Source organism: Giraffa tippelskirchi, chromosome 6 (genome assembly GCF_054371585.1).
Source record: "Giraffa tippelskirchi isolate mGirTip1 chromosome 6, T2T-mGirTip1v1.2.pri, whole genome shotgun sequence".
In the NCBI taxonomy this organism is placed as follows: Eukaryota; Metazoa; Chordata; class Mammalia; order Artiodactyla; family Giraffidae; genus Giraffa; species Giraffa tippelskirchi.
In genome coordinates, this window is record NC_137280.1 from 176,589,192 (window position 1) to 176,615,685 (window position 26,494).

General features: G+C 37.5%; 1 protein-coding gene and 1 long non-coding RNA gene across 30 annotated transcripts in view; both read left to right on the forward strand.

Moving 5' to 3' along the window:
• The window catches only part of FER (FER tyrosine kinase), a 484,930-nt gene that overhangs the window by 146,024 nt on the left and 312,412 nt on the right, over positions 1-26,494 (forward strand). For all 29 annotated transcript variants that reach the window (XR_014058072.1, XR_014058074.1, XR_014058060.1 and 26 more), the window contains 3 exons: positions 8,808-8,991; positions 11,036-11,173; positions 11,793-11,912. Coding sequence is in view for 11 of the 29 variants with exons in the window: in XM_081505338.1 (XP_081361464.1) it covers positions 8,808-8,991; positions 11,036-11,173; positions 11,793-11,912 (442 nt within the window). In the remaining 18 variants the exon portion in view is untranslated. The remainder of the gene's footprint in view (positions 1-8,807; positions 8,992-11,035; positions 11,174-11,792; positions 11,913-26,494) is intronic.
• On the forward strand, positions 12,349-20,312 carry LOC145511705 (uncharacterized). Its single transcript, XR_014058087.1, has 2 exons — positions 12,349-14,682; positions 20,063-20,312. It is a non-coding gene; the product is annotated as an uncharacterized LOC145511705 (long non-coding RNA).

The following is a 26,494-nucleotide window of genomic DNA, read 5'->3' on the forward strand; positions in this document are numbered from 1 at the left end:
CTATATTGAAACTGGAGTATTCACACTGATGCTTCTAATTCTGCTCAAACACCAAACAGTTCATTCTGTCTTTTCCTGTTTACATATTTGTAATCTCCTTCTTTGACAGGGAGAAACCTGGCTGCTGTTATTAACAGTCTGCTTATCTGTTCAGTCCTAAAAGGTGATTTCAGAATTGCTAACTTATGCCTCTGAAAAACAGAAACCTACTGACTGTAGTTCAGGATTTGTTTAGAGCTCCTTTTGCCTTTTGTCTTCCACTGTGGTCAGATATTGTTTACACAGTTACTTGGATTAATCTTTTTATTCCCCACTCTTTACATTACAAATTGGGAAATACAGCTTGGTTCTTGTTTCTTGTTCAATGGCTCAGTCATTCTGACTCTTTGCAATTCTGGGCTGCAGCAGGCCAGGCCGCCCTGTCCTGCACCATCTCCTGGAGCTTGCTCAAACGCATGTCCATCGCGTCGGTGATGCCATCTCATCCTCTGTCGTCCCCCTCTCCTCCTGCCCTCAATCTTTCCCAGCATCAGGGTGACTTCCAGTGAGTTGGTCCTTCACATCAGGTGGCTGAAGTTTTGGAGCTTCACCTTCAGCATCTGTCCCTCCAAAGATATTCAGGGTTGATTTCCTCTAGGATTGATTAGTTTGATCTCCGTGTAGTCGAAAGGACTCTGAAGAGTCTTCTCTAGCACCACTTTTGTTTCTATTGTATCCCATTTTAAGTTGCTTTTCCTCTCTTACCCTAGTTGACTTTCTTTCTTTATTTTGTTAATGGTTAGACAGTAATGGTTCCAAAAGTCAGGACTGTATAGAACTGTATACTTAGAGAACCGTATCTTCCTCGTTTCTCTTTGTTTCTTATACAAAAACTGTAGTATTATGATACGCTTTTTCATTTTGATTTCCCACCTGACATTATGTCCTGAAAGATCACAATATTTCGGTTTGTAGATTTCTTTGTTATTCTTTTTAACTGCTGCAGAGCACTTCATTATAAGTTATTCAAGCACTTTCCTATGTATGGGCATATTTCAGTTTTTTTCAATTATTTATTTACACTACTACCATGAATAAACCTTTACATAAAGTTTTTTTAAAATTATTGAAGCAATTTCTTTATTTTTGAGGCAATATCTTAAGTATAAACTTCTAGAAGTCTGAATGTAGGGTAACAATATAAATGTGTGTGTAGTTTTGTTAGATATTGCCACATTTCTTTCTATAAAAATTATACCAATTTACATTCCCACCAACTATGTATAAGAGTGTCGATTTCTCCACATCATTATCAGAACAGTGTTTGTTAATTTGGTAAGTAATTTTAATTTACATTTCTTCTACTATGAGTGAGGTTGACCATCTTTTCATAGCTTTAAAGGCCATTTAAAAGTAATTTTTAGTGAATTCTTTTGCCCATTTTTTAAAATTGAAGTTCTGTTTTTTCCCCGGTAATTTCTGAAAGGGGAACATATGTACACCCATGGTGGATTCATGTCAATGTATGGCAAAACAAATACAATATTGTAAACTTAAAAAATAGAAAATAAACTAATTAAAAAAAAAATAAAGATATATTGCAGTGAATAGCCCTTTTTCTGTTATACATGGGACACACATTTTCTGTGAGTTTGTTGGTTGTTGTTTGACTTTGTTTACAGTCTTTTTTCTGACAAATGATGATATTCTAGCTACTCATAAATAAACTGAGAAATAAACTGTCCTTTGTCTCTGTCCCAAGAGTCTTGTATCTTTTGCCTGCATCCATGAAACTGAGGCAACCCAACGTTTTAGCTTGCTCTGTACAATCTCATGCCTTTTATTTTCGTGGCAAAAATATGTGTCCTTTTATTTTTATTTGTTTTTCTGTAGGAGTTTTTCTTTTTTCCTTTTTCAGAGTTCTTTCATCTTAACCATTTCTCCTTCTGAAGAATCACCTTTCAACACTGCCTCCCTTGTCTTTCACATGACTTTACAGTCCCTTCCTTGAGGTCAGTTCTGTGGTCAACCATTACACTTTCTCAATATTTTCACAGGTAGGGTAGACCTCCTTATTCTGATGGTGGTTTTAGATGAGTCTTAGTCATACTGCTGGCTTTTATATGCCTCTCATTTCTCGTCAGTGCATTTTTCTTTTTATTTCCCTTTTTTCCCCCCAAACAGTCTTTGGTGTCCATGAAGGCTTGCAGTGGGAGGATGCAAGATCATTTTCAAAGATTTGATGTTTGTTTTTCTACTCACTGCAAATTTAAACTTTGAACATTCTCTGTTATACTGAGGTTGCAGGTTTTATTTGTTTTTGTTCTTTATTGTATTTTTAGATAATATGTGGGAGATTCAGAATTATGCTGCTGCCCCTATTGTAGCTACTCAGAATCCCCCCATTCATAGCATTGTTATTTTGGAATATAAATTTGACCATGAAATACCATTCAATTTTTAGGTTATTAAAAGACTCTGGGTCAATTGAATCTAGTAGTTGCTATGTACAAGGAAATGATATTGCACAGAGATAGGGGGCTTGCTTTTTAAAGGTATTTTATGTTGAATTTTAAAATATCACTACTTTATTTCCTTGAACAGTTTAAAACCTGTAATGCGTTTCAATACATATTTCTTGATTGATACATAAAATTTTGTTATACTAGTATGGATGCATCTCTTATATTTTTTAATACTTTGTAGGAACATATAATCAAAAAGGTTGTTTGCAGCTCTCGGAATTCTGTCTTCTTTGTTATTAACTCTGTGTTTGACAATTTTCTGCCATTTAATTTCCATCACAACCCAGTGGATTGAGTAGGGCAGACAATTTAACTCCCAGGATTAAAAATTAGAAGCTGAAATTTATACTAAATGACTTGCTTGGGTTGTACAGCTAATCAAAGGAGAAACCGAGATGAAAAGTGACTTCTTAACTTTGTTATTGTCAGAGCATCGCTGAGTAACATAGATAGCGTATTCACTGTTCCCACCTAGCATACTTGAGCTTTAGCTTCCGTGAGAAAAAAGCACATGCAGACATTTGGGCCAGGTAACGTGTAAGTTAAGATGAATTCCTGTTCATGTTCTTCTTACTCAGAGTAATAAGTATTGTATAGTTAAGGAGGAATGTTTTGAAAGAAAGGAAAAATGTAAGGTGATAAAATGTTTATTTATCCACATCAAAGCAGAGACTACTTGCAGCACTTTTTTACTTTTGGAAAATAATCACTTCTCATTTGTTACCTGGAGGCTTTTCATCATAATATTTAACAAATGGTAAATGCTTCAGAGATTTTTAATAAAAAATACTTGACTTTCTAAACTAACTTAATGACTAGTCTAGCCTGTCTCCTGTAAATGTCAAACATCCATAATTGAGTTTTGCTAGCTTTATAATATTGTTTGTGGCATGACATGTTGTATACACACTCTGTTATTACAAACGTTAAATGAATTTGTCAACAAGTGGAGGAAAAAGAATTGTAATTTAATCTCTTTGTGAATTTTGTTATGTGGAGGAGGAAAAATTGGATGGTTACCTCCCTGTTAATTGACACATAGAATGACTCCATACCCTGCTTCGGTGCTTGTTGTCATTAAAAAAAATAAAAGCATACATCAACAGAGGTGCAATTCTGTGTCTGTCATTAGAATTTATTTACAGTGTGTAGTTCACATTAGTTTTAAGCTAAGGTATGGTTATTTAAGTTAGGAAAGTATAATCTTGATCATAGATAGTCTGAACTAAAATGCTTATGCAGCAGGAATCATGGTGCATAGTTTTTTGTAATATATTTTGTTAACTGAATAGAATTAAAAAAAATTTAGTTACAACTGGTTTTCACACAGTATTACTATTTCTTGAATTTACTTACGTAGCCTCTTTGGAACCCTAAATATTTTTTAAAAGAAATCAAGTAAAAGTACAATAGACTCTCTTTTCAAATCATGGCGTGTTTTTGATGTTTTTGAAACTTTTTATTAATATCTACAAGGGAGGAAGAACAGGGTGCGTACATAAGTAAAACCAAGTGCACAAGTGTCTATGAGCAACAGTTTAGTTCAGTCGCTCAGTCGTGTCCAACTGTTTGTGACCCCATGAATCACAGTACGCCAGGCCTCCTTGTCCATCACCAACTCCCCGAGTTTACCCAAGCCCATGTCCATCGAGTCGGTGATGCCATCCAACCATCTCGCCCTCTGTCGTCCCCTTCTCCTCCTGCCCCCAATCCTTCCCAGCATTAGGGTCTTTTCCAATGAGTCAACTCTTCGCACGAGGTGGCCAAAGTACTGGAGTTTCAGCTTCAGCATCAGTCCTTCCAATGAACACCCAGGACTGATCTCCTTTCGGGTAGACTGGTTGGATCTCCTTGCAGTCCAAGGGACTCTCAAGAGTCTTCTCCAACACCACAGTTCAAAAGCATCAATTCTTTGGCACTCAGCTTTCTTCACCGTCCAACTCTCACATCCATACATGACCACTGGAAAAACCATAGCTTTGACTAGATGGACCTTTGTTGGCAAAGTAATGTCTCTGCTTTTAAATATGCTATCTAGGTTGGTCATAACCTTCCTTCCAAGGAGTAGTGTCTTTTAATTTCGTGGCTGCAGTCACCATCAGCAATGATTTTGGAGCCCCCCAAAATAAAGTCTGACACTGTTTCCACTGTTTCCCCATCTACTTCCCATGAAGTGATGGGACCAGATGCCATGATCTTAGTTTTCTGAACGTTGAGCTTTAAGCCAACTTTTTCACTCTCCTCTTTCACTTTGATCAAGAGGCTCTTTAGTTCTTCTTCACTTTCTGCCATAAGGGTGGTGTCATCTGCATATCTGAGGTTATTGATATTTCTCCCAGCAATCTTGATTCCAGCTTGTGGAATCAATTGTGTATGAGCATGCTGCTGCTGCTGCTAAGTCGCTTCAGTCGTGTCCGACTCTGTGCGACCCCATAGACGGCAGCCCACCAGGCTTCGCCATCCCTGGGATTCTCCAGGCAAGAATACTGGAGTGGGTTGCCATTTCCTTCTCCAGTGCATGAAAGGGAAAAGTGAAAGTGAAGTCTCTCAGTTGTGTCCGACTCTTAGCAACCCCAGGGACTGAAGCCTGCCAGGCTCCTCCATCCATGGGATTTTCCAGGCAAGAGAGTACTGGAGTGGGATGTCATTGCCTTCTCCGATGTATGAGCATAGAAGACAGCAAACTAACCAAAGAGCCCTGCTAAGACATTCCCCTGATTTATTTCAGTTTTAGACCTGAAGCGATTTTAAAAGAAATTTTCATGTTATGTATTATTACTATTATTTTAGTATAATGGATTCTGCCTTGGGTGTTTCAAGGCTTTAATTGTTCTCTGAATCTGCAGACGGCTGCTGGTAAGCCGTTTATAGACTTTGGCTATTACAGCCTTCTTCAGATTGTCGGTCATACACTGTATCTGATAAAGAGAGAAAAATCAGCTGGGAAGTTCTTAAGTTTTCTAATATTGTTTTGGATTATAAAATCTTACTGAGCCAAGTGTGGCGTGTTTCATGAATCATTTTTACACCAGCTAGAAAGACAGATGGGTCGTGTGCAGCTTAAAAATCTGTGCAAATAGGAGGACAGATGGGTGGCTTAAATGGTTTAAATGTCTCCATGAAAATGTTTGTGTGGAAAGCTTAACTCCTGAAGTTACACTAAAAAAAAAACTAAGTAATTAATTGGGAATAATAGAGTTTATACAAAAAAAACAATGTTTTCTAAGGAGGGAAATAAAATATGGAATTCATTGAATTTGCTAGTTATGATTTTAAACTTACAATAAAAATCAACAAACTTTAAACTTACAATAAAAATCAACACATTAGAATACAGTTAGAATACAATTAGAATACAGTCCTCAAATAGTGCTGCCTTGTTTTCTGATTATGAACATGTGGACTCTAAAAGACTTCTTTATTACTTGGAGTTAATTTAACTGCCTAACTGTACATGAAATTTTGACATGTCTGTTGTCAGAATTTGTTAAATATTAAGGAAGAGCACCATAAACCTGCTTAAAAAGGATGAAACCAAACCAAACCCAAACAGAAGCAACTCTAAGAAAAGGACCTTAGAAAAAGGGCTGCTCTGGCAATTTCTGCAGCAAATATTCATGGGCTTTCACCGCAGCAGGTGTTCAGGCATTAATGTGACTTAGCTCCCAGCTGAAAGATTTGTTCCTGTTTGATTGGGTATACAGTTTGGATCTTGGGTGACAGCTTCATATGGGAGTCTCTGCCTGAGTTGTGTGGGTTGACAGAAAAGGGGGTTGTTAGAGGAAGGCTGAAGGACTGACCATAGATGTATCAATTGTACTGGCTTTTGGAGACTTTTTTGGAAATGTATTTCTGCAAGAAAGTTGTTAAGTAGCAGTGTTGATGGGCAAATTATTTATAGAGTATTCGATGAAGAAATGGTTAAAGTAACTGAACATGTAAGCAGATGTGTTCCTAAGAATGTTTAAAACCATTTGTGATTATTATTATTGAAGTGTCTTATTAATTACTAAGTTAAAAAATTAACCTTCATGTCATGCAGACTAAGTTACAACCACTTTAGAAATTTATATTAACAGAGGACAAAAATTTATTGGTTTCTGAATGAACATTTTTAAAAATTCAAAATTCAGATGATAGAATTTTTTTTTAAAAATCACAGCATCCTTCTTAATAAGGGTAAGAATTTTTTTAATGAATTTATTATTTCAGTAATATATTTAAAATTTTATATGATTATTTACTAGTTCATGGCATATAATATATTATCCTGTGTGTTGTAATCAAAAAGTAAGAAAACTTACTTCTTTGATAACTGGTGTTATCTTTTTCTGATCCCTTCGGGTCAGAACTGAATTAATATACTTGCTCCTATACTCCTACTGTAGTATTAGGAGTTCTTTCCAGTCAGCTATGAAAGGGCTTAGGAAAGACACTCTAGTGATTTAATTATTTTCTCATCAATGAGTTCTTTATGTTATAAAGTGAAATGGGTTATCCAGGGCAGTATTTTGTGAATAATTTGGATAATTATTAAAATATCCTCATGTGCACGAATAAGCTAATGTCTGTAACTGGAGAAATTAAGCTGCACTGTCTGTAGCTCCCCTGGAGGAGTCAGCAGTGGTTATAGGGTTTGGAAACACTAGAATTTGTTGGTAATAGAGACATGCTAGTTTGCTGGAAGGATTTGTTTGCTTTTTCACCAGCTGAATGTGGTTCCTTCCCTTCAGAAGTAGCAAAGTGATGAGAAAGACAAAATTGTTCAATTCTGTTGGTCTGCCTGCGGAGGTCTGATGTCTCCTCTCTTTGCAAAAACTCTGTATTGTTCTCTGCTTTTGGCCCTGGGCTGGGGACTTTCTCCAACAGGAGATACTTTTCAGACTCCTGTCTATAGGGAATACCCAAGTGGGTGCTGAGCCTAAACAGAGTGGAAGCTGAGAAAAGCCTCTGGTGTCAAAAATTCTTAACATAAGATTTATTTTGGGGGAAGGATTCATTTGGTGAGCTCTCCTTGGATAGAGGGCAAAATTTTTATAAAGTCTAAATAATTGACAAATATTTGTTCTGTTTGCTTCAAAAATTGAAGGTCTGCTTAAAAATTTCATTTGTTTATATAGACATTCATTTATATTGCCAACCTGTAAATATTTTCTGAATGATTTTAGTAAGGGAATCATAAAATTTTTTAATTTATTACATTGTCATCTTCTAGACTTCTTCTGTATCAAGTCTAAATTTCTCTGCTTGATTTTCAAGTCATTCACAACCTAAAATTGTCCCAGATATACAGCTTATTTCCTTCATTTCCTCAAAACTTGTTGCTGCTGCTGCTGCTGCTAAGTCGCTTCAGTCGTGTCCGACTCTGTGCGACCCCATAGATGGCAGCCCACCAGGCTCCCCCGTCCCTGGGATTTTCCAGGCAAGAACACTGGAGTGGGGTGCTATTTCCTTCTCCAGTGCATGAAAGGGAAAAGTGAAAGTGAAGTCGCTCAGTCGTGTCCGACTCTTAGCGACTCCATGGACTGCAGCCTACCAGGCTCCTCCGTCCATGGGATTTTCCAGGCAAGAGGACTGGAGTGGAGTGCCATTGCCTTCTCCTATCTTTGCACTATTTCTTTGCTTGCCTATGTAGCATTGCTTATTCTCTGCATGTTTTCACTCAATATTCCAAATCACCAGACCATGGTCTGTATGTCAAAGACTCTGTTTTGCCAAATGCTGAATTCCCAATGTCTAGCACAGTTCTTGGGGGTGAACAGTTAATGATATTTATTGAATGAAAGGAAGGAAGAAATGGAGAAAGAGAGAGAGAGATGAAGGAACTATTGTCCTTCCTGTCTTTTTCATACCTTTCCAGACTTGCCTTATCTTTTAAGGTCTGTGTTCTCCACAGAGTCTCCTCTGAATTCCCTGGTCTTTATTGGCATCTCAAACTTAGACCTTCAAATTTAACATTATTTACAAACTTTCTTGTTTTCTTGGTTATACAATTTCACGTGCACTGTCATTCCAATTTGGTGTAAGCTCCTTGAAGATGAGAAGGAGCATATATCTGTACAGTTTTTCCAAAAAATTGTACATTGACCTTTATTCACCAGACATCTCCTGCAGGGTACACTTGCTTCAGAGCATCCTTTGTACAAAGTACTGACAAATAAACATAGTATGTGTTCAGTAGCCTTTTGATTATTCATAAAATGTATGAGATAACATGAATTAGTGGTGACTCAGTTTGCATGTGGTGAAGATAGAACTTTTAAAATTATCTCTTAACTTGATTCAACTTTTTTTTTTTTTCAGGGAAAGAAACTGAAAAGGCTAAGGAACGTTACGACAAAGCCACAATGAAACTCCATATGTTGCATAATCAGTATGTTCTGGCATTGAAAGGGGCACAGCTTCATCAGAATCAGTATTATGACACTACACTTCCTCTGCTTCTCGATTCCTTACAAAAGATGCAAGAAGAAATGATAAAAGCACTGTAAGATTCATTTCCCATTTGATATAAAAGCCCTTCCTGAAATGATTGTAGCATTGCTTTTTCCTCCTAGTTAAAAGTTTCGTATAAAATTTGTCTTTGTTTTGTAAGCTGCATCACTGGGCTAGCTCAGAGGGCATTTCAGACCTTTTCTCCCGTAGTCCTTCTTGACTTTCCTGTCTGGTGTCTCTGCATCTGATGCTCGCTCACTCTTCTTTTTGTACGTTTTTGTTTTGCTCCAGTTAGCTGGAAATTTAAATGAAAAAAAAGATCATTATTTTGATAAGCATTAAGAAGTGGATATCTATCTGTAGACCATTGAAGGTTTAAATCTTGAGCATCTGATAAACCCAGAGGAAATTATTTATTTATTTGTATATTTGCCTGCTTCGAGTTGTATGAGATTACAGTGAACAAATGTTGATTGAAATTGTCTGTATGCAAAGCACACTGGTGCTTGGGGATGTAGAGGTGAGTAGGGCACAATTTTTGCCTTCAAGGAACTAACAGTGTTGGTTAGTAATTCAAATGCATACATGTTTACCGTACATATCAATTCAGTACAGCACCCTTTGGTAGACCTCATCTCATTATTAATGCTGCTGAGTCCCCATTTTTCCAATAAAGGATAAAATGATTTTAGTCAACTTGAATATGTCAACGTTTAAGGGTATTGATAAAAGAGTGAAATGCCTACTTAAAATATTTAATTAGTTACGTCTTCTTTACATATTATTGACTTATAAACATTTCCTTTCCTACTTTCATTTTATGAATCAATGTTTTCTCACACTCCCCATATGAATGTTCAATAACAGTATCTTCACCGTCATGAGAACCTCATTTAGAGACATTTAATGATTTCACAGGTGTATTATCTTTACTGTCTAGTAAATTTTTTTTAGATCTAGCATTTAAAAATATAATATCACTAAAATTGAATCCTTTGTCACAAGTACTCATTCATATAACATTAGGAGAATTCTTCCTTTTTTCCCCAATTTGTCTTAAAGATGAGTGTTAACATCATAGCCACTTACTGTATTGCTTTATAAGAATTATCTAGAGAGGCTCATTTACATTCATATCATCCAGTACTTTCAACTGTGAAGGCCCCAAGGATATTTACTAAATCTGAATTAAATTTTTCTACCTCGATTTTTTCTTTCAATTGTATCTATCAGGTGATTTCTGTAATCATTCAAAATTAGCATTGCCTGAAGCAGTTTGAATTTTTTTGTTTTTTTACCCAAATAGTATTTCACTATTCAAAATAAAATAAAAGAATTCTTCAAAATAAGAGAGATTTTGTAAGGATTCCTTTTTGTGAGTGATGATTTTGAGAAAGAAAAACAGGGTCTTATATTTATTTGGGTACATGTAGGACGAACATGTCTGTCCACACTTTTTAAGGCTACTAATGAACAATTGTGTATTTTTACAGCATAGCATTATCAAGTTGAGGATTAGGGTCTTTGCAACAGAATAGTTTTCTTTTTGTACTTACTACGTTAGGCTAATAACTATTATGATCATTTTTGCTACTGACTGGAGGTCAGAAGAGATTGAAAGGTCATTGGAGATATAAGCCAGATAAACTCTGAGTATAATATGGAAAAGAACAGAGGCCCTGGAGCAAGAGAAGACCCAGGAGGTAGGGCTGGTGAGGAAGCCGCCCACGCTGAGAGTAACATTACAGAGACAGGGCCTGAGCCACAGTTCCTGGGACGGGGTCAGCATGTCTGTGGTGCTGTTTAGAAATAGACAGTGATCGGTTCAGGCTTACATTTTTGTATGTTAGATAGATGTTGACAAGTGTAATGTAGATCATTTGCAATTATTGTATTACATCAAATGTAAATTGATAATTCATACATGTTTATAATTTGTTTACTTCACTATCCAGGTAAATGAAATAAGGTGGTGCATGGAGCCACCGTCTGTAACAACTGGTGTTACATTTCTCATTTTCATCATATTAAATCCTTTCTGGGCCTGTGTTTCCCTGATAAAACTTTAAAATGTTGTAACATTTTCTTCTTTTCAGAAAAGGTATATTTGATGAATACAGCCAGATAACTAGTCTTGTTACAGAGGAAATAGTGAACGTTCATAAAGAGATTCAAATGTCAGTTGAGCAGATAGACCCTAGCACAGAATACAACAATTTCATAGATGTTCACAGGTATGTATAGACACTTTCTTTCTTCTTTCAGTATTTTTGACAGTATTATTTTTTGCCATGTATTATTTCATGAATTAAAAAAAGAAATATTGGTGAACTTTGTTAGGACATAGGCTGTTTCATATTAATTTGTCTGTTTTTAGTTATTTTCAAAGTCTTTTCTCAGTGATTATAACTATTGATATTTAATTTATATAATGATCTTTAAAAGTTTTTCGGTTATTACATCATTGCTTAAACCCACATTTAATGCATGAAGTAATATTTTCTTTTTAACAATTATGTAATAATAACAAACCTATTGTTTTCTGTGTTAAACTTTATAGTGATACTACATTTATTATGTTTTCACGTATGCATCATTTTATTTTATATTAATTATCATTGAGGAAGGAATAAAGCAGATTAATATCTGTATTTTACAAATGAGGAAACTAAGCTGAAATTACTTGACTAGATCTTTGAGGCCTAAGGTTTAGTTTGATTTATACTATTTATTTTTGCTTTGCTTTGTTAACATAATTTTAAATAAGAGCAAATGTTCTTCCTTTAGTGTATACTAAGACATTTTATGATAGGGTATTCATACTGATCAAAATTATTTGGCATGCTTTACTAGAACAACGGCTGCTAAGGAGCAAGAAATTGAGTTTGATACTTCCTTACTAGAAGAAAACGAAAATCTACAGGCAAATGAGATTATGTGGAATAATTTAACAGCAGAAAGTTTGCAAGTAATGTAAGTATTTAGAAAATCTGAAGCTTAAATATTAGTGTTATTATTTATAGTTTAACTTTATCAGATTTAAAATTCCAATTTTTGTTTTCTTGAAAGTTATGAAAAGTAATTAAAAATGAACTGATTTTTGTTTGGTCAAAGTGAAATGTTTTGAGAAATATGTTAACTTTACCCATTATCATCACTAATTTTGGTAATTCTGAAAACAAAAATTCTGTGTGATGTTACATTGATTTGCCCAATTATTAATGACATAAGAATATTAGAATAATGTTTTATTTTTTCCAAAATTTATATAATTTTTAACCCTATTTCATCCTCTAAATGGCAGACATATTTGGAAATGAGGACAATGAGTATTAGAGATAAAAAGAGACTTACAGATGTCAAAAGCATTTAGTATAAAAATTTGATTTTGAGTTTTCTCTTTAAGCAGAACTGTCTTCTGTTACAGACTGTTATAACACTTATAGACTATTATAGACTGTTATAGACTGTTACAACTGTTATAGACTATTATTTGACCTTGGAGTACAGAATGAAGCAGGGCAAAGGCTAATAATAGTTTTGCCAAGAGAATGCACTGGTCATAGCAAACACCCTCTTCCAACAACACAAGAGAAGACTCTATACATGGACATCACCAGATGGTTGATAATGAAATCAGATTGATTATATTCTTTGTAGCCAGAGATGGAGAAACTCTATACAGTCAGCAAAAATAAGACTGGGAGCTGAATGTGGCTCAGATCATGAACTCCTTATTGCCAAATTCAGACGGAAATTGAAGAAAGTAGGGAAAACCATGAGACCATTCAGGTATAACCTAAATCAAATCCCTTATGATTAAACAGTGGAAGTGACAAATAGATTCAAGGGATTAGATCTGATAGAGTGTATGATGAGCTATGGATGGGGATTCATTACCTTGTACAGGAGGCAGTGATCAAGACCATCTCCAAGAAAAAGAACTGCAAAAAGGCAAAATGGTTGTCTGAGGAGGCCTTACAAATAGCTGTGAAAAGAAGAAAAGCTAAAGGCAAAGGAGAAAAAGAAAGGTATACCCATTTGAATGCAGAGTTCCAAAGAATAGCAAGGAGAGATAAAAAAGCCTTTCTCAGTGATCAATGCAAAGAAATAGAGGAAAACAATACAATGGGAAAGTCAAGAGATCTCTTCAAGAAAATTAGAGATACCAAGGGAACATTTCATGCAAAGATGGGCTCAATAAAGGACAGAAATGGTATGGACCTGACAGAAGCAGAAGATGTTAAGAAGAGACAGCAAGAATTGACAGAAGACCTGTACAAAAAAGATCTTCACGACCCAGATAATCACGATGGTGTGATCACTCACCTAGAGCCAGACATCCTGGAATGTGAAGTCAAGTGGGCCTTAGAAAGCATCACTACGAACAAAGCTAGTGGAGGTGACGGAATTCCAGTTGAGCTATTTCAAATCCTGAAAGATGATGCTGTGAAAGTGCTGCACTCAATATGCCAGCAAATCTGGAAAACTCAGCAGTGGCCACAGGACTGGAAAAGGTCAGTTTTCATTCCAATCCCAAAGGAAGACAATGCCAAAGAATGCTCTAACTACCACACAGTTGCACTCATCTCACACGCTAGTAAAGTAATGCTCAAAATTCTCCAAGCCAGGCTTCAACAGTACGTGAACCGTGAATTTCCAGATGTTCAAGCTGGATTTAGAAAAGGCAGAGGAACCAGAGATCAAATTGCCAACATCTGCTGGATCATCAAAAAAGTGCGAGAGTTCCAGAAAAACATCTACTTCTTGACTGTGCCAAAGCCTTTGACTGTGTGGATATCAATGAACTGTGGAAAATTCTGAAGGAGATGGGATTAACAGACCACCTGACCTGCCTCTTGAGAAACCTGTATGCAGGTCAAGAAGCAAGAGTTAGAACTGGATGTGGAACAACAGACTGGTTCCAAATGGGAAAAGGAGTACGTCAAGGCTGTATATTGTCACCCTACTTTTTTAACTTATATGCAGAATACATCATGAGAAACGCTGGGCTGGAGGAAGCACAAGCTGGAATCAAGATTGCTGAGAGAAATATCAGAAACCTCAGATATGCAGATGACACCACTGTTATAGCAGAAAGTGAAGAACTAAAGAGCCTCTTGATGAAAATGAAAGAAGAGAGTGAAAAAGTTGGCTTAAAATTCAACATTTAGAAAACTAAGATCATGGCATCCGGTCCCATCACTTCATGGCAAATAGATGGGGAAACAATGGAAACAGTGAGAGACTGTTTTTTTGGGGGGGCTCCAAAATCACTGCTGATGGTGACTGCAGCCATGAAATTAAAAGATGCTTGCTCCTTGGAAGAAAAGTTATGACCAACCTAGACAGCATATTACAAAGCAGAGGCATTACTGTGTCTGTCTAGTCAAAGCTATGGTTTTTCCAGTAGTCATGGATAGATGTGAGAGTTGGACTCTAAAGAAAGCTGAACACCGAACAAAGAATGATGCTTTTAAACTCTGGTGTTGGAGAAGACTCTTGAGAGTCCCTCGGACTGCAAGGAGATCCAACCAGTCCATCCTAAGGGAGATCAGTCCTGAATATTCTTTGGAAGGACTGATGCTGAAGCTGAAACTCCAATACTTCGGCCACCTGTTGCGAAGGGCTGACTCACTGGAAAGGCCCCTGATGCTGGGAAAGACTGAAGGCAGGAGGAGAAGGGGACGACAGAGGATGAGATAGTTGGATGGCATCACCGACTCAATGGTCATGAGTCTGAGTAAACTCCGGGAGTTGGTGATGGACAGGGAGGCCTGGCGTGCTGCAGTCCATTGAGTTAGAGTCGCAAAGAGTCGGACACGACTGAGTGACTGAACTGAACTGACAGACTGTTATATCAGTTTCTTTTCCACTTTTTGTTACTACTGCATAAAATTTTAAAAGGGTTTTGAGAAATCTTAATTTTTTTCTTTTCAAACATTAGAAAACATGATTAAGGCATTCTTCCTTTAAATTTAGGACTTCCCTGGTCGCTCTGTAGTAAAGAATCAGCCTGCCGATGCAGGAGACCTGGGTTCAATCCCTGGGTCAGGAAGATCCCGTGGAGAAGGGAATGGCAACCCACTCCATTATTCTCGCCTGGGGAATCCCATGGACAGAGAAGCCTTGCAGGCTTCAGTCCATGGGGTTACAAAGAGTCAGACATGACTTGGTGACTAAACAGCAACAGCAACAAAGACATTTAATCTGCCTCCTGCTTCTATTCAGGAGTGACACAAAGAAACTGTTGATACATGTTGTATGTACCTATCCCTGTGTGAAAACTACAGCTGGAAGTTTTCTCATTTTCTCTTCAGTTTTGGACATGTTATAGCATTTGACTTAATGAAATTTTACCTCAAAAGATTCAGCAAAAAATGCCTATCTAATATAATCAAAGAGTCTCCCTTCTACTATTCAGTAATATGGTATTTACAAATAATTAACCAAGTGGTAGGATCCTGGGACTAGCTCTTGGTAAGGGTTAATGTCTTTCACGTTGGCCAGATGGGGTTGAAGAAACTAACAAATAATACTTGTTGAATTACCTTGTTCAAGATGAAGGCTTAACAGTTATGGTGGACTGATTCTCATCTCCTCACTGATGAGAGGAATGGTGGAATGGGTGAACCCTGCACTAGTGTGGGCCTTTCCAAGAAGGTGTAATATGGTTCTTGAAGAATCTATTCCTCCAGGTTTGATACCTTTCACAGGAGACGCACTTTGACTTTGTGTTACAGTGCCAGCTATCTCTAAATCAGTGGTTCTCACCTGGGCAGTTGTTCTCAAGGGACATTTGACAATGTCTGAGACATTTTCATTTATCAGATGGTAAGGTAGAGGCCATGTGTGCTGATAATCATCCTGCAGTTCACAGGACAGCCTCCTACAACAAAGAATTATCTGGCAAATATGTCAGTAACGCTGAGGTTGAAGAACTGTGCTCTTAACAGTAGAGTTGAATGCATGTCACAAAATGGAAGGTAGAGTTTCTCAATTCTTGTGCAGTGATAAATTCCATTCCTTAATTCCTGTGCTGCTTGGTAAAGGAACATGACATAAATTACTCTTGTTTTTTTAAACTATTATATTTCCCCATCAAGATATATTTACTATGTGTTTAAGGTTGCAAGGTTTAATACTTTCAAGGAGTTTAGGCTATAATTGATCAATTTATTTTAATACACCAAGAAAGAATGAACATATAGATATTGGAGTGTTATGTGGTAATACTAAAAATTGCTAACTGTTATAAGCATATATAAAGTAAGAGATTTTGTGGCCAAAGAAAAATTTGTTTTATTGCTTTTTAGGGTATAATTAGAGCTAAAGCTAGTTATACTCATAAATCATTATTTCTTAATTATGGTGATGAAGCAGTGAACAAAAATTCAATAAATTAGAGATAATAAATCTTTGATAATGTGATAGAAGATTTAATTGCTTACATCTTACTGAGGTAGAGCTTTAGCTACATTTCAATGAACAGTGTCTAAATTCAGGTTATGAGTTTAGGATTAGACTATCCTCAAGAATTTTATTCCAAGAATGAGTTATTCAGTGTGCCTATAGGCACTGTTAAAATAATTCAATTCCATTAAAAAAAAGTATGTATGTATATGTGTTTATATATGTATATATTTTAATGTAATGCAAGATGAAAGATTTATTAAAGATTTACCGAGCACGGTCCCGCCCACCAGAACAAGACCCAGTTTCCCCCTCAGTTAGTCTCTCCCATCAGGAAGCTTCCATAAACCTCTTATCCTTCTCCATCAGAGGGCAGACAGACTGAAAACCACAGTCACAGAAAACTAACCAGTCTAATCATAGGGACCACAGCCTTGTCTAACTCAATGAAACTATAAGCCATGCCGTGTATGGCCACCCAAGATGGATGGGTCATGGTGGAGAGTTCTGACAAAACATGGTCCACTGGAGAAGGGAATGGCAAACCACTTTAGTATTCTTGCCTTGAGAACCCCATGGACAGTATGAAAAGGCAAAAAGATAGGACACTGAAAGAGGAACTCCCCAGGTTGGTAGGTGCCCAATTTGATACTGGACATCAGTGTAGAACTAACTCCAGAAAGAATGAAGGGATGGAACCAAAGTAACAATACCCAGTTGTGGATGGGACTGGTGATAGAAGCAAGGTCCAATGTTGTAAACAGCGATATTGCATAGGAACCTGGAATGTTAGGTCCATGAATCAAGGCAAATTGGAAGTGGTCAAATAGGAGATGCCAAGAGTGAACGTTGACATTTTAGGAATCAGCGAATTAAAATGGACTGGAGTGGGTGAATTTAACTCAGATGACCATTATATCTACCATTCTTGGCAAGAATCCCTTAGAAGAAATGGAGAAGCCATCATGGTCAACAAAAGAGTCCAAAATGCAGTACTTGGATGCAATCTCAAAAATGACGGAATGATCTCTGTTCATTTCCAAGACAAACCATTCAGTATCACAGTAATCCAAGTCTATGCCCTGACCAGTAACGCTGAAGAAGCTGAACGGTTCTCTGAAGACCAACAAAACCTTCTAGAACTAACACCCAAAACAGATGTCCTTTTCATTATAGGGGACTGGAATGCAAAAGTAGGAAGTCAAGAAACATTTGGAGTAACAGGCAAGTTTGGCTTTGGAATACAGAATGAAGCAGGGCCAAGGCTAATAGGGTTTTGCCAAGAGAACGCACTGGTCATAGCAAACACCCTCTTCCAACAGCACAAGAGAAGACTCTACACGTGGACATCACCAGATGGTCAACACCAAAATCAGATTGATTATATTCTTTGCAGCCAAAGATGGAGAAGCTCTATACAGTCAGCAAAAACAAGACCAGGAACAGACTGTGGCTCAGATCATGAACTCTTTATTGCCACATTCAGACTTGAATTGAAGAAAGTAGAGAAAACCACTAGACCATTCAGGTATGACCTAAATCAAATCCCTAACGGTTATACAGTGGAAGTGACAAATAGATTTAAGAGACTAGACCTGATAGACAGAGTGCCTGTTGAACTATGGACAGAGGTTCGTGACATTGTACAGGAGTCAGGGATCAAGACCATCCCCAAGAAAAAGAAATGCAAAAAGGCAAAATGGTTGTCTGAAGAGGCCTTACAAGTAGATGTGGAAAGGAGAAGTGAAAGGAAAGGAGAAGTGAAAAGCAAAGGAGAAAAGGAAAGATATTCCCATTTGAATGCAGAGTTCCAAAGAATAGCAAGGAGAGATCAGAAAGCCTTCCTCAGCGATCAATGCAAAGAAATAGAGGAAAACGATAGAATGGGAAAGACTAGAGATCTCTTCAAGAAAATTAGAGATACCAAGGGAACATTTCATGCAAAGATGGGCTCAATAAAGGACAGAAATGGCATGGACCTAGCAGAAAAGTGAAAGTAAAGTGAAGTCTCCCAGTCGTATCCAACTCTTTGCAACCCCGTGGAGTGGAGCCTACCAGGCTCCTCTGTCCATGGGATTTTCTAGGCAAGAATACTGGAGTTACTTGCCATTTCCTTCTATAGGAGATCTTCCTGACCCAGGGATTGAGTCCAGGTCTCCTATATTGTAGGTAGATGCTTTACTGTCAGAGCCACCAGGGAAGTCCACTAGGGACGTACCAAAAGCAGAAGATATTAAGAAGAGGTGGCAAGAATACACAGAAGAACTGTACAAAACAGATCTTCACGACCCAGATAATCACGATGGTGTGATCACTCACCTAGAGTCAGACATTCTGGAATGCGAAGTCAAGTGGTCCTTAGGAAACATCACTACGAACAAAGCTAGTGGAGGTGATGGAATTCCAGTTGAGCTGTTTCAAATCCTGAAAGATGAGGCTGTGAAAGTGCTGCACTCAATATGCCAGCAAATTTGGAAAACTCAGCCATGAGCACAAGACTGGGAAAGGTCAGTTTTCATTCCAATCCCAAAGAAAGGCAATGCCAAAGAATGTTCAAACTAGCGCACAATTGCACTCATCTCACACGCTAGTAAAGCCAGGCTCAAAATTCTCCAAGTCAGGCTTCAACAGTACGTGAATCAAGAACTTCTAGATGTTCAAGCTGGATTTATAAATGGCAGAGGAACCAGAGATAAAATTTCCAACATCTGCTGGATCATCGAAAAAGCGAGAGAGTTCCAGAAAAACATCTACTTTTGCTTTACTGACTATGCCAAAGCCTTTGACTGTGTAGATCACAACAAACTGTTGAACGTTCTTCAAGAGATGGGAAAACCAGACCACGTCACCTGCCTCCTGAAAAGTCTGTGTGCAGGTCAAGAAGCAACAGTTAGAACTGGACATAGAACAACAGACTGGTTCCAAATCGGGAAAGGAGTATGTCAAGGCTGTATATTATCACCCTGCGTATTTACCTTACATGCAGAGTACATCATGAGAAATGCTGGGCTGGAAGAAGCAGAAGCTGGAATCAAGATTGCCGGGAGAAATATCAATAACCTCAGATATGCAGATGACACCACCCTTATGGCAGAAAGTGAAGGAGAATTGAGAGCCTCTAGATGAAATTGAAAGAGGAGAGTGAAAAAGTTGGCTTAAAACTCAGCATTCAGAGAACTAAGATCATGGCATCCGGTCCTACTACCGGATGGGGGAACATTGGAAACAATGAGAGACTTTATTTTTTTGGGCTCCAAAATCACTGCAGATGGTGACTGCACCCATGCAATTAAAAAGACGCTTACTCCTTGGACAAAAAGTTACGACCAACCTAGACAGCATTTTGCCGACAGAGATTCGTCTAGTCAAAGCTATGGTTTGTCCAGTAGTCATGCATGGATGTGTGAGTTGGAGTATAAAGAAAGCTGAGTGCCAAAGAATTGATGCTTTTGAACTGTGGTGTTGGAGAAGACTCTTGAGAGTCCCTTGGACTGCAAGGCTATCCACCAGTCCATCCTAAAGGAGATCAGTCCTGAATGTTCATTGGAAGGACTGATGGTGAAGCTGAAACTCCAATCCTTTGGCCACCTCATGCAAAGAACTAACTCACTGGAAAAGACCTTGATGTTGGGAAAGACTGAAGGCAGGAGGATAAGGGGACAACAGAGGATGAGATGTTTGGATGGCATCACCGACTCAATGGACATGAGTTTGAGTAACCTCTGGGAGTTGGTGATGGACAGGGAGGCCTGGCATGCTGCAGTTCATGGGGCCACAAAGAGTCAGACATGACTGAGCAACTGAACTGAGCTGAACTGAAGGTGAAAAAAAATTTTTTTTTTTTTACCATAGTATTAGTTTATTAAATTTAAACTTAGATCCTTTCTCCTGAGACATTGATTTGCTAATTTTGTTGTTTGTGTTAGAATATTATATCCAATAAAAAGTGAATGAAACAAATGAATAGTTTCTGAAAAAATAAATACAAATTACCTGGAATCCTGTGGCAAATAAAGAAATATAAATTTTTAAAAAAGAAGTTAGTTCACCTACCCATTTGGCAAGGATTAAATAATTTGATCATACTCAGTGTTTTGTAGCTTATGGAGAAATAAGCCTTCTTATAAATTCTTGGCAGAAATGTAAAGAAGTATAACCTTTTTGGAGAGTAGTTGCCTATATATCAAAATTCAAATTGAAGTTACCTTTTAATGTAGGAATTCTCTCCTACAACTTTAGTATACACGTATTGAAAGATATTAGAAGCTTAACACAATGAGTTGATTGAGTCTGAATCCTGACAATATGGCTTATTACCTTTGTGAAAATAGACGTATTATTTAATCCTTTTATGCGTCATTTTCCTTGAAATATAAAATGGCAATAATAATGGCACCCAAGTCATAGTGTTGTTATGAATAGTACGTGCATGAGTGAAGGAGCATGGTAATTCTGTGTACAGTTTTCTTTCTGAAGTATACTTGATTTACAATATTATATCAGTTCAGTTCAGTTCAGTCGCTCAGTCATGTCTGACTCTTTGCGACCCCACGGACTGCTGCCCGCCAGGCCTCCCTGTCCATCACCAACTCCCGGAGTTTACTCAAACTCATGTGTATCGAGTTGATGATGCCATCCAACCATCTCATCCTCTGTCATCCCCTTCTCCTCCCACCTTCAGTCTTTCAGGGTCTTTTCAAATGAGTCAACTCTTTGCATGAGGTGGCCAAAGTGTTGGGGTTTCAGCTTCAGCATCAGTCCTTCCAATGAACACCCAGGACTGATCTCCTTTAGGATGGACTGGTTGGATCTCCTTGCAGTCCAAGGGACTCTCAAGAGTCTTCTCCAACACCACAGTTCAAAGCATCAATTCTTCGGTGCTCAGCTCTCTTTATACTATATAGTGATTTATAATTTTTAAAGGTTATACTCCATTTAATTATTATCTTATATTGGCTCTATTTCCTGTGTTGTATAATATATTTTTGTAGCTGATTTTATGAATGACAGTTAGTACCTTTTAATCCCCAACCCCTATGGTTCTCCCTTTCCTCTTCTGTTGCCCTGCTCATAACCACTAATTATTTCTCTATATCTGTAAATCTATTTGTTTTTTGTTATATTCACTAGTTAGTTATGTTTTTTGGAGTCCACGTGTAAGGGGTATCATGCAGTATTTGTCTTTCCCTGTCTGATTATTTCAGATGAAAATACCCTCCAGCTCCATCCATGCTGTTGCAAATGGCTACATTTCATCCTTCTTTTGTTTTTGGCTGAGTAGTATTCCATTGTGTATATGTACTACATATTTTTTTAATCCATTCATCTTTAAAGGACACTTAGGTTGTTTCTCTATTTGTCAATTGTCAGTCATGTGGCTGTGAACACTGGTGTACATGTATGTTTTTCAAATTAGCATTTTCATTTTTTCTGATATATACCCAGATGTGTAATTGCTGGGTCATATGATGTGCCAAGCTTCCTAGGCGGCGCTACTGGTAAAGAACTCACCTACCAATTCAGGAGATGTAAGAAATGTGTGTTCAGTCCGTGAGTTGGAAAGATCCCCTGGAGGTAGGCATGGAAACCCACTTCAGTATTCATGCCTGGAGAATCCCACAGACAGAGGAACCTGGTGGGCTGCAGTCCATAGGGTCACAAAGAGTCAGAGATGGCTGAAGCAACTTAGCATACACATGATAGTTCTATTTTTAGTTTTTTGAGAAACCTTCATTCTCTTTTCCACAGGGGTTTTACCAGTTGACATTCCCACCAACAGTGTACAGTGTACATGAGTTCCCTTTTTCCACATGCTTGCTCACATTTGTTATTTGTATTGTTTTTGATAATAGCCATTCTGAAAGTTGTGAGGTCTGTATCTTATTGTGGTTTTCATATCCATTTCCTTGATGATTATTGATGTTGAACATCTTTTCATGTGTCTATTGGGCATTTGAATGTCCCCTTTGGAAAAATGTCTGTTTAGGTCTCTGCCGATTTTTTTTTTTTGTCAAGTTGTTTGATTTTTTGTTTATTTTGAATTGTATGTAGTATTGTTAAATGTTGAACATTAACCCCTTATTGGTCATATCTTTTACAAATATTTTCTCCCAGTTAGTAGTCTTTTTGTTTTGTCAGTCTCCTTTTCCATGCAATAACTTTCAAGTTTAATTAGGTCCCATTTGTTTCATTTTGTTTTTATTTCCTTTTCTTTAGGATACAGACCCAAAGCAGTATTGTTGTTATTTATGTGGATGAGTGTTCTATGCTTTTCTCTATGAGTTTTATCATTTCAGGTTTTACATTTAGAGCTTTAATCCATTTTGAGTGTGTTTTTGTGTATAGCTCGTTCAGTTCAGTTTAGTGTCTCAGTCGTGTCCAGCTCTTTGCGACGCCATGGACTGCAGCACACCAGGCCTCCCTGTCCATCACCAACTCCCAGAGTTTATTCAAACTCATGTCCATTGAGTCGGTGATGCCATCCAACCATCTCACCCTCTGTCATCCCCTTTTCCTCCTGCCCTCAGTCTTTCCTAGCTTCAGGGTCCTTTCAGATGAGTCAGTTCTTCACATCAGGTGGCCAAAGGATTGGAGTTTCAGCTTCAACATCAGTCCTTCCAATGATCTCCTTTAGGATGGACTGGTTGGACCTCCTTGCAATCCAAGGGACTCTCCAGAGTCTTCTCCAACACCACAGTTCAAAAGCATCAATTCTTTGGCACTCAGCTTTCTTTATATTCCAACTCTCACATCCATCCATGACTACTGGAAAAACCATAGCTTTGACTAGATAGACCTTTGTTTGCAAAGTAATGTCCCTGCTTTTTAATATGCTGTCTAGGTTGGTCATAACTTTTCTTCCAAGGAGCAAGCGTCTTTTAATTTCATGGCTTCAGTCACCATCTGCAGTGATTTTGGAGCCCCCCAAAAATGACGCCTGTCACTGTTTCCATTGTTTCCCCATCTATTTACTATGAAGTGATGGGACCGGATGCCATGATCTTAGTTTTCTGAATGCTGAGTTTTAAGCCAATTTCTTCACTCTTGTCTTTCAATTTCATCAAGAGGCTATACACAAGAAATTGTTGTTTTCCCAGCACCAATTGAAGTGATTGTATTTTCTCCATAGTATATTTTTGCATCTTTTGTCACAGATTACCTGACCATAAGTGTGTGGATTTATTTCTGGGCTCTCTATTCCTTTCCATTGATGTATGAGTCTATTTTTGTAACAGTACCATTCTGTTTTCATTACTGTAGCTTTGTAGGATAGTCAAAAGTCCGAGAGCTTGATTCCTCCAGCTCTGTTTTTGTTTTGGCTATTTGGGGCTGTTTTATGTTTCTACGTGTTGGTTTTTCTTCTAGTTTTTAATGCTTGGGGTGGTTTTATACATTAAGGACTCTGAGCACAATTCTTAGGTTTTTCAGGGGCTTTTGGAAATCCTTGACATCTGAAAAATTTTTGTTTGTTCAAAAATATGACAAGAAAACTATTGCAAAGTGTAACATCACCGTCATTAATTATTAAATTGGGTATATACCAAAACATTTCAAGCAATTTGTAGGTTACACACTTTGGATGAAAGCCAAATATTGTAAAGGTCTCAAAGTAGTCCCTTCATTTTGGCAAAACACTGGGAATACCCTAAATATTCATCAATAAGGAATTGGTGAAATGAATTATGGTAGGTCTATACTAATCCCACAATTTTTCCATGATTCAGGCTTTAAATAGAATAAGATAGGCTTATATATATGCTTATATGGAAAGATCACCAGAGAATATTATAGAGAGGTAAAACAGGTCATAGAATAATATTTATGGAATGAGTCTATTAATAAATAAAAATCCTTGTAGGTTTGTATATATATGGAAACTATTTTGGAATGGAGATGAATTGATGAGTTATATAGGGAAGCATGTTGGGGCCAATATTTATAATAATTTTAAATAAATATGGTATTATTTCACATATTTTTGCAGTTTTATTTGAAAACTTATGTTAGTTCTCTGGAATATAAGCTAAATATTTTCCTTCCCATTATGTCACTTCTTATCCTTTCACTAAGCGTTTGTTCATTAGTAACATTGCTTTAGGGCTTCCCCCGTGGCTCAGTGGTAAATAATCCACCTGCCAAGCAGGAGATGTGACTTTGATCCCCGGGTTGGGAGGATACCCTGGAGAAGGAAATGGCAACTCACTGCAATATTCTTGCCTGGAAAATCCCATGGACAGAGAAGGCTGGTGGGCTATAGTCCATGGGTCACAAAAGAGTTGGACATGATTTAGCGCCTAAATAACAACAGCAGCATTGCTTTGTATAGTTTTAGAATAGATCACTCTCAAAGCTCTTTTTCAAAATGCTAACATTTTATGGCCCCTGTTCCCTGTGTTCTACATTTTTTCTTGTCCCGTGTGAAAGCTCTAATGCATTAATAAGGAATGGTGTTAAAGAAAGCTTCAGAAATGTTTTTCTCTTTGTTTTGCATTCCTTTATGTTTAAGTGGTCAGTGACCCTGTCCTTTGTGAAAGGTTACATCAGTTTGGAAGTGAGAATCATTAATTTTTGACTTCTGGAGGACTTTTCTGTAAGTAGGAGTCATACTGGCTATCTGTCAGACTGCTGATTAGTAGTGACTATGAAACAAAGAAAAAATTGGACTGCATTTCTCTTGGATTCTTCAGAATTCTTGGCTAGATGTCAGATGTTGCAAATGATTTATGAATATCTTTGTTGAATGAGTGAGTGAATGGAGATAGTTTTATGGAGATTTCGGGGAGTTTCTCAGTAGCAGTTCTCTTCTCTGGTTTCATATTAGGATCACTTAGGGAGCCTTAAAAAATACTAATGTCTGGGATCTGACCCAAACCAGTTAAATCAGATTTTCTGAGGGTTAGATCCTGGCATTGGAATTTTTTGTAAACTTTCCAGATGATTTTAGTCTGTAGAAAGGATTGAAAATCTGCCATAAGCCCACTAAAACTGTTTGTAGAAATATGTGTTTTACTTTCTGGGGGGAGGGTGTGTGCAGGTTTTCAGAGGGTTTCTCAACCCAAAATGCCCGAGGACTGCTCTACTTGAATATCTTTCATATTTAAAGGTGTCTTTTTTTGTTAAACTTTTCTAGTGAAGATGTATTCCTCAGATTTATACTATTATTGGTGAAAATTAGCATTTTTTACGGTAGTCTAACTGGAGTTTTAACATGTTGGATAGGATGATTGCTTTACCGTGCTGTGTTGATATCTTTCATACAACAGTGTGAATCTGGGGATTTCTTTTTGACTCTCTTTCTTCTTTTGATCTGCCATCCTTCTGGTCTAGTCTTGACTGGTAAAGTATTTGAAGTTTAAAGAGATACTCTTTTCCTGAGGTTATCTTTTTCACTTTGCTAGTCATAAAAAGACACCCATTAAGTTTTCTTATTTTAGATTCCTAAATATAACATAAAAATTATTGTTTTCATGAGCAACACTCATAAATTTAATAGTTTAGGTTGCTCTTTATTGTATCATGTAGGGGTTTCTCAAATAAATATATGGGATTCTGAGATTATTACACAATTAGTATTTACATCCAGAACAAAATTATACAGTGTTACTCCTTGCCCCCTTTTCAGATCTGATGGAAATCTAATAACATAATAGTAAATGGCAAAGTTACTTCATTTATCCTTGTAAATATGTGCCACAAAACATTTTTATCATACTCATTATTTGTCTATCAACTATAGTTATAAAGGTAATACCACTCCAGTATTCCTGCCAGGAAAATCCCATGGACAGAGAGCCTGGTGGGCCACAGTACACAGGGTTGCGAAGAGTTTGGCTCGACTGAGTATAATATCACCCCTGCCCGCCCCCCCCCCCACCAGCATGTATGGAGAGAGAGAGGAATTCATCTCAGCTATTTGTAGGTTGTTTGTTAATCTCCTGTATGTTGGGAATGTTTTTGAATGGTAGATTGCGATGTGGGGGAGGGCTGTTTCTCAGCCTCTGACAAATTCTAGCGCCTGATCATGCACATGCCACCACACATGCGTTCAGGTTGCCTTACCTTCAGGCTTGAATCTGAGACTGCTTCCTTTGTCTCTGTCATCTGCAGCCTCTTTGCTTCCCCTCCACCACCCCTTTCACATC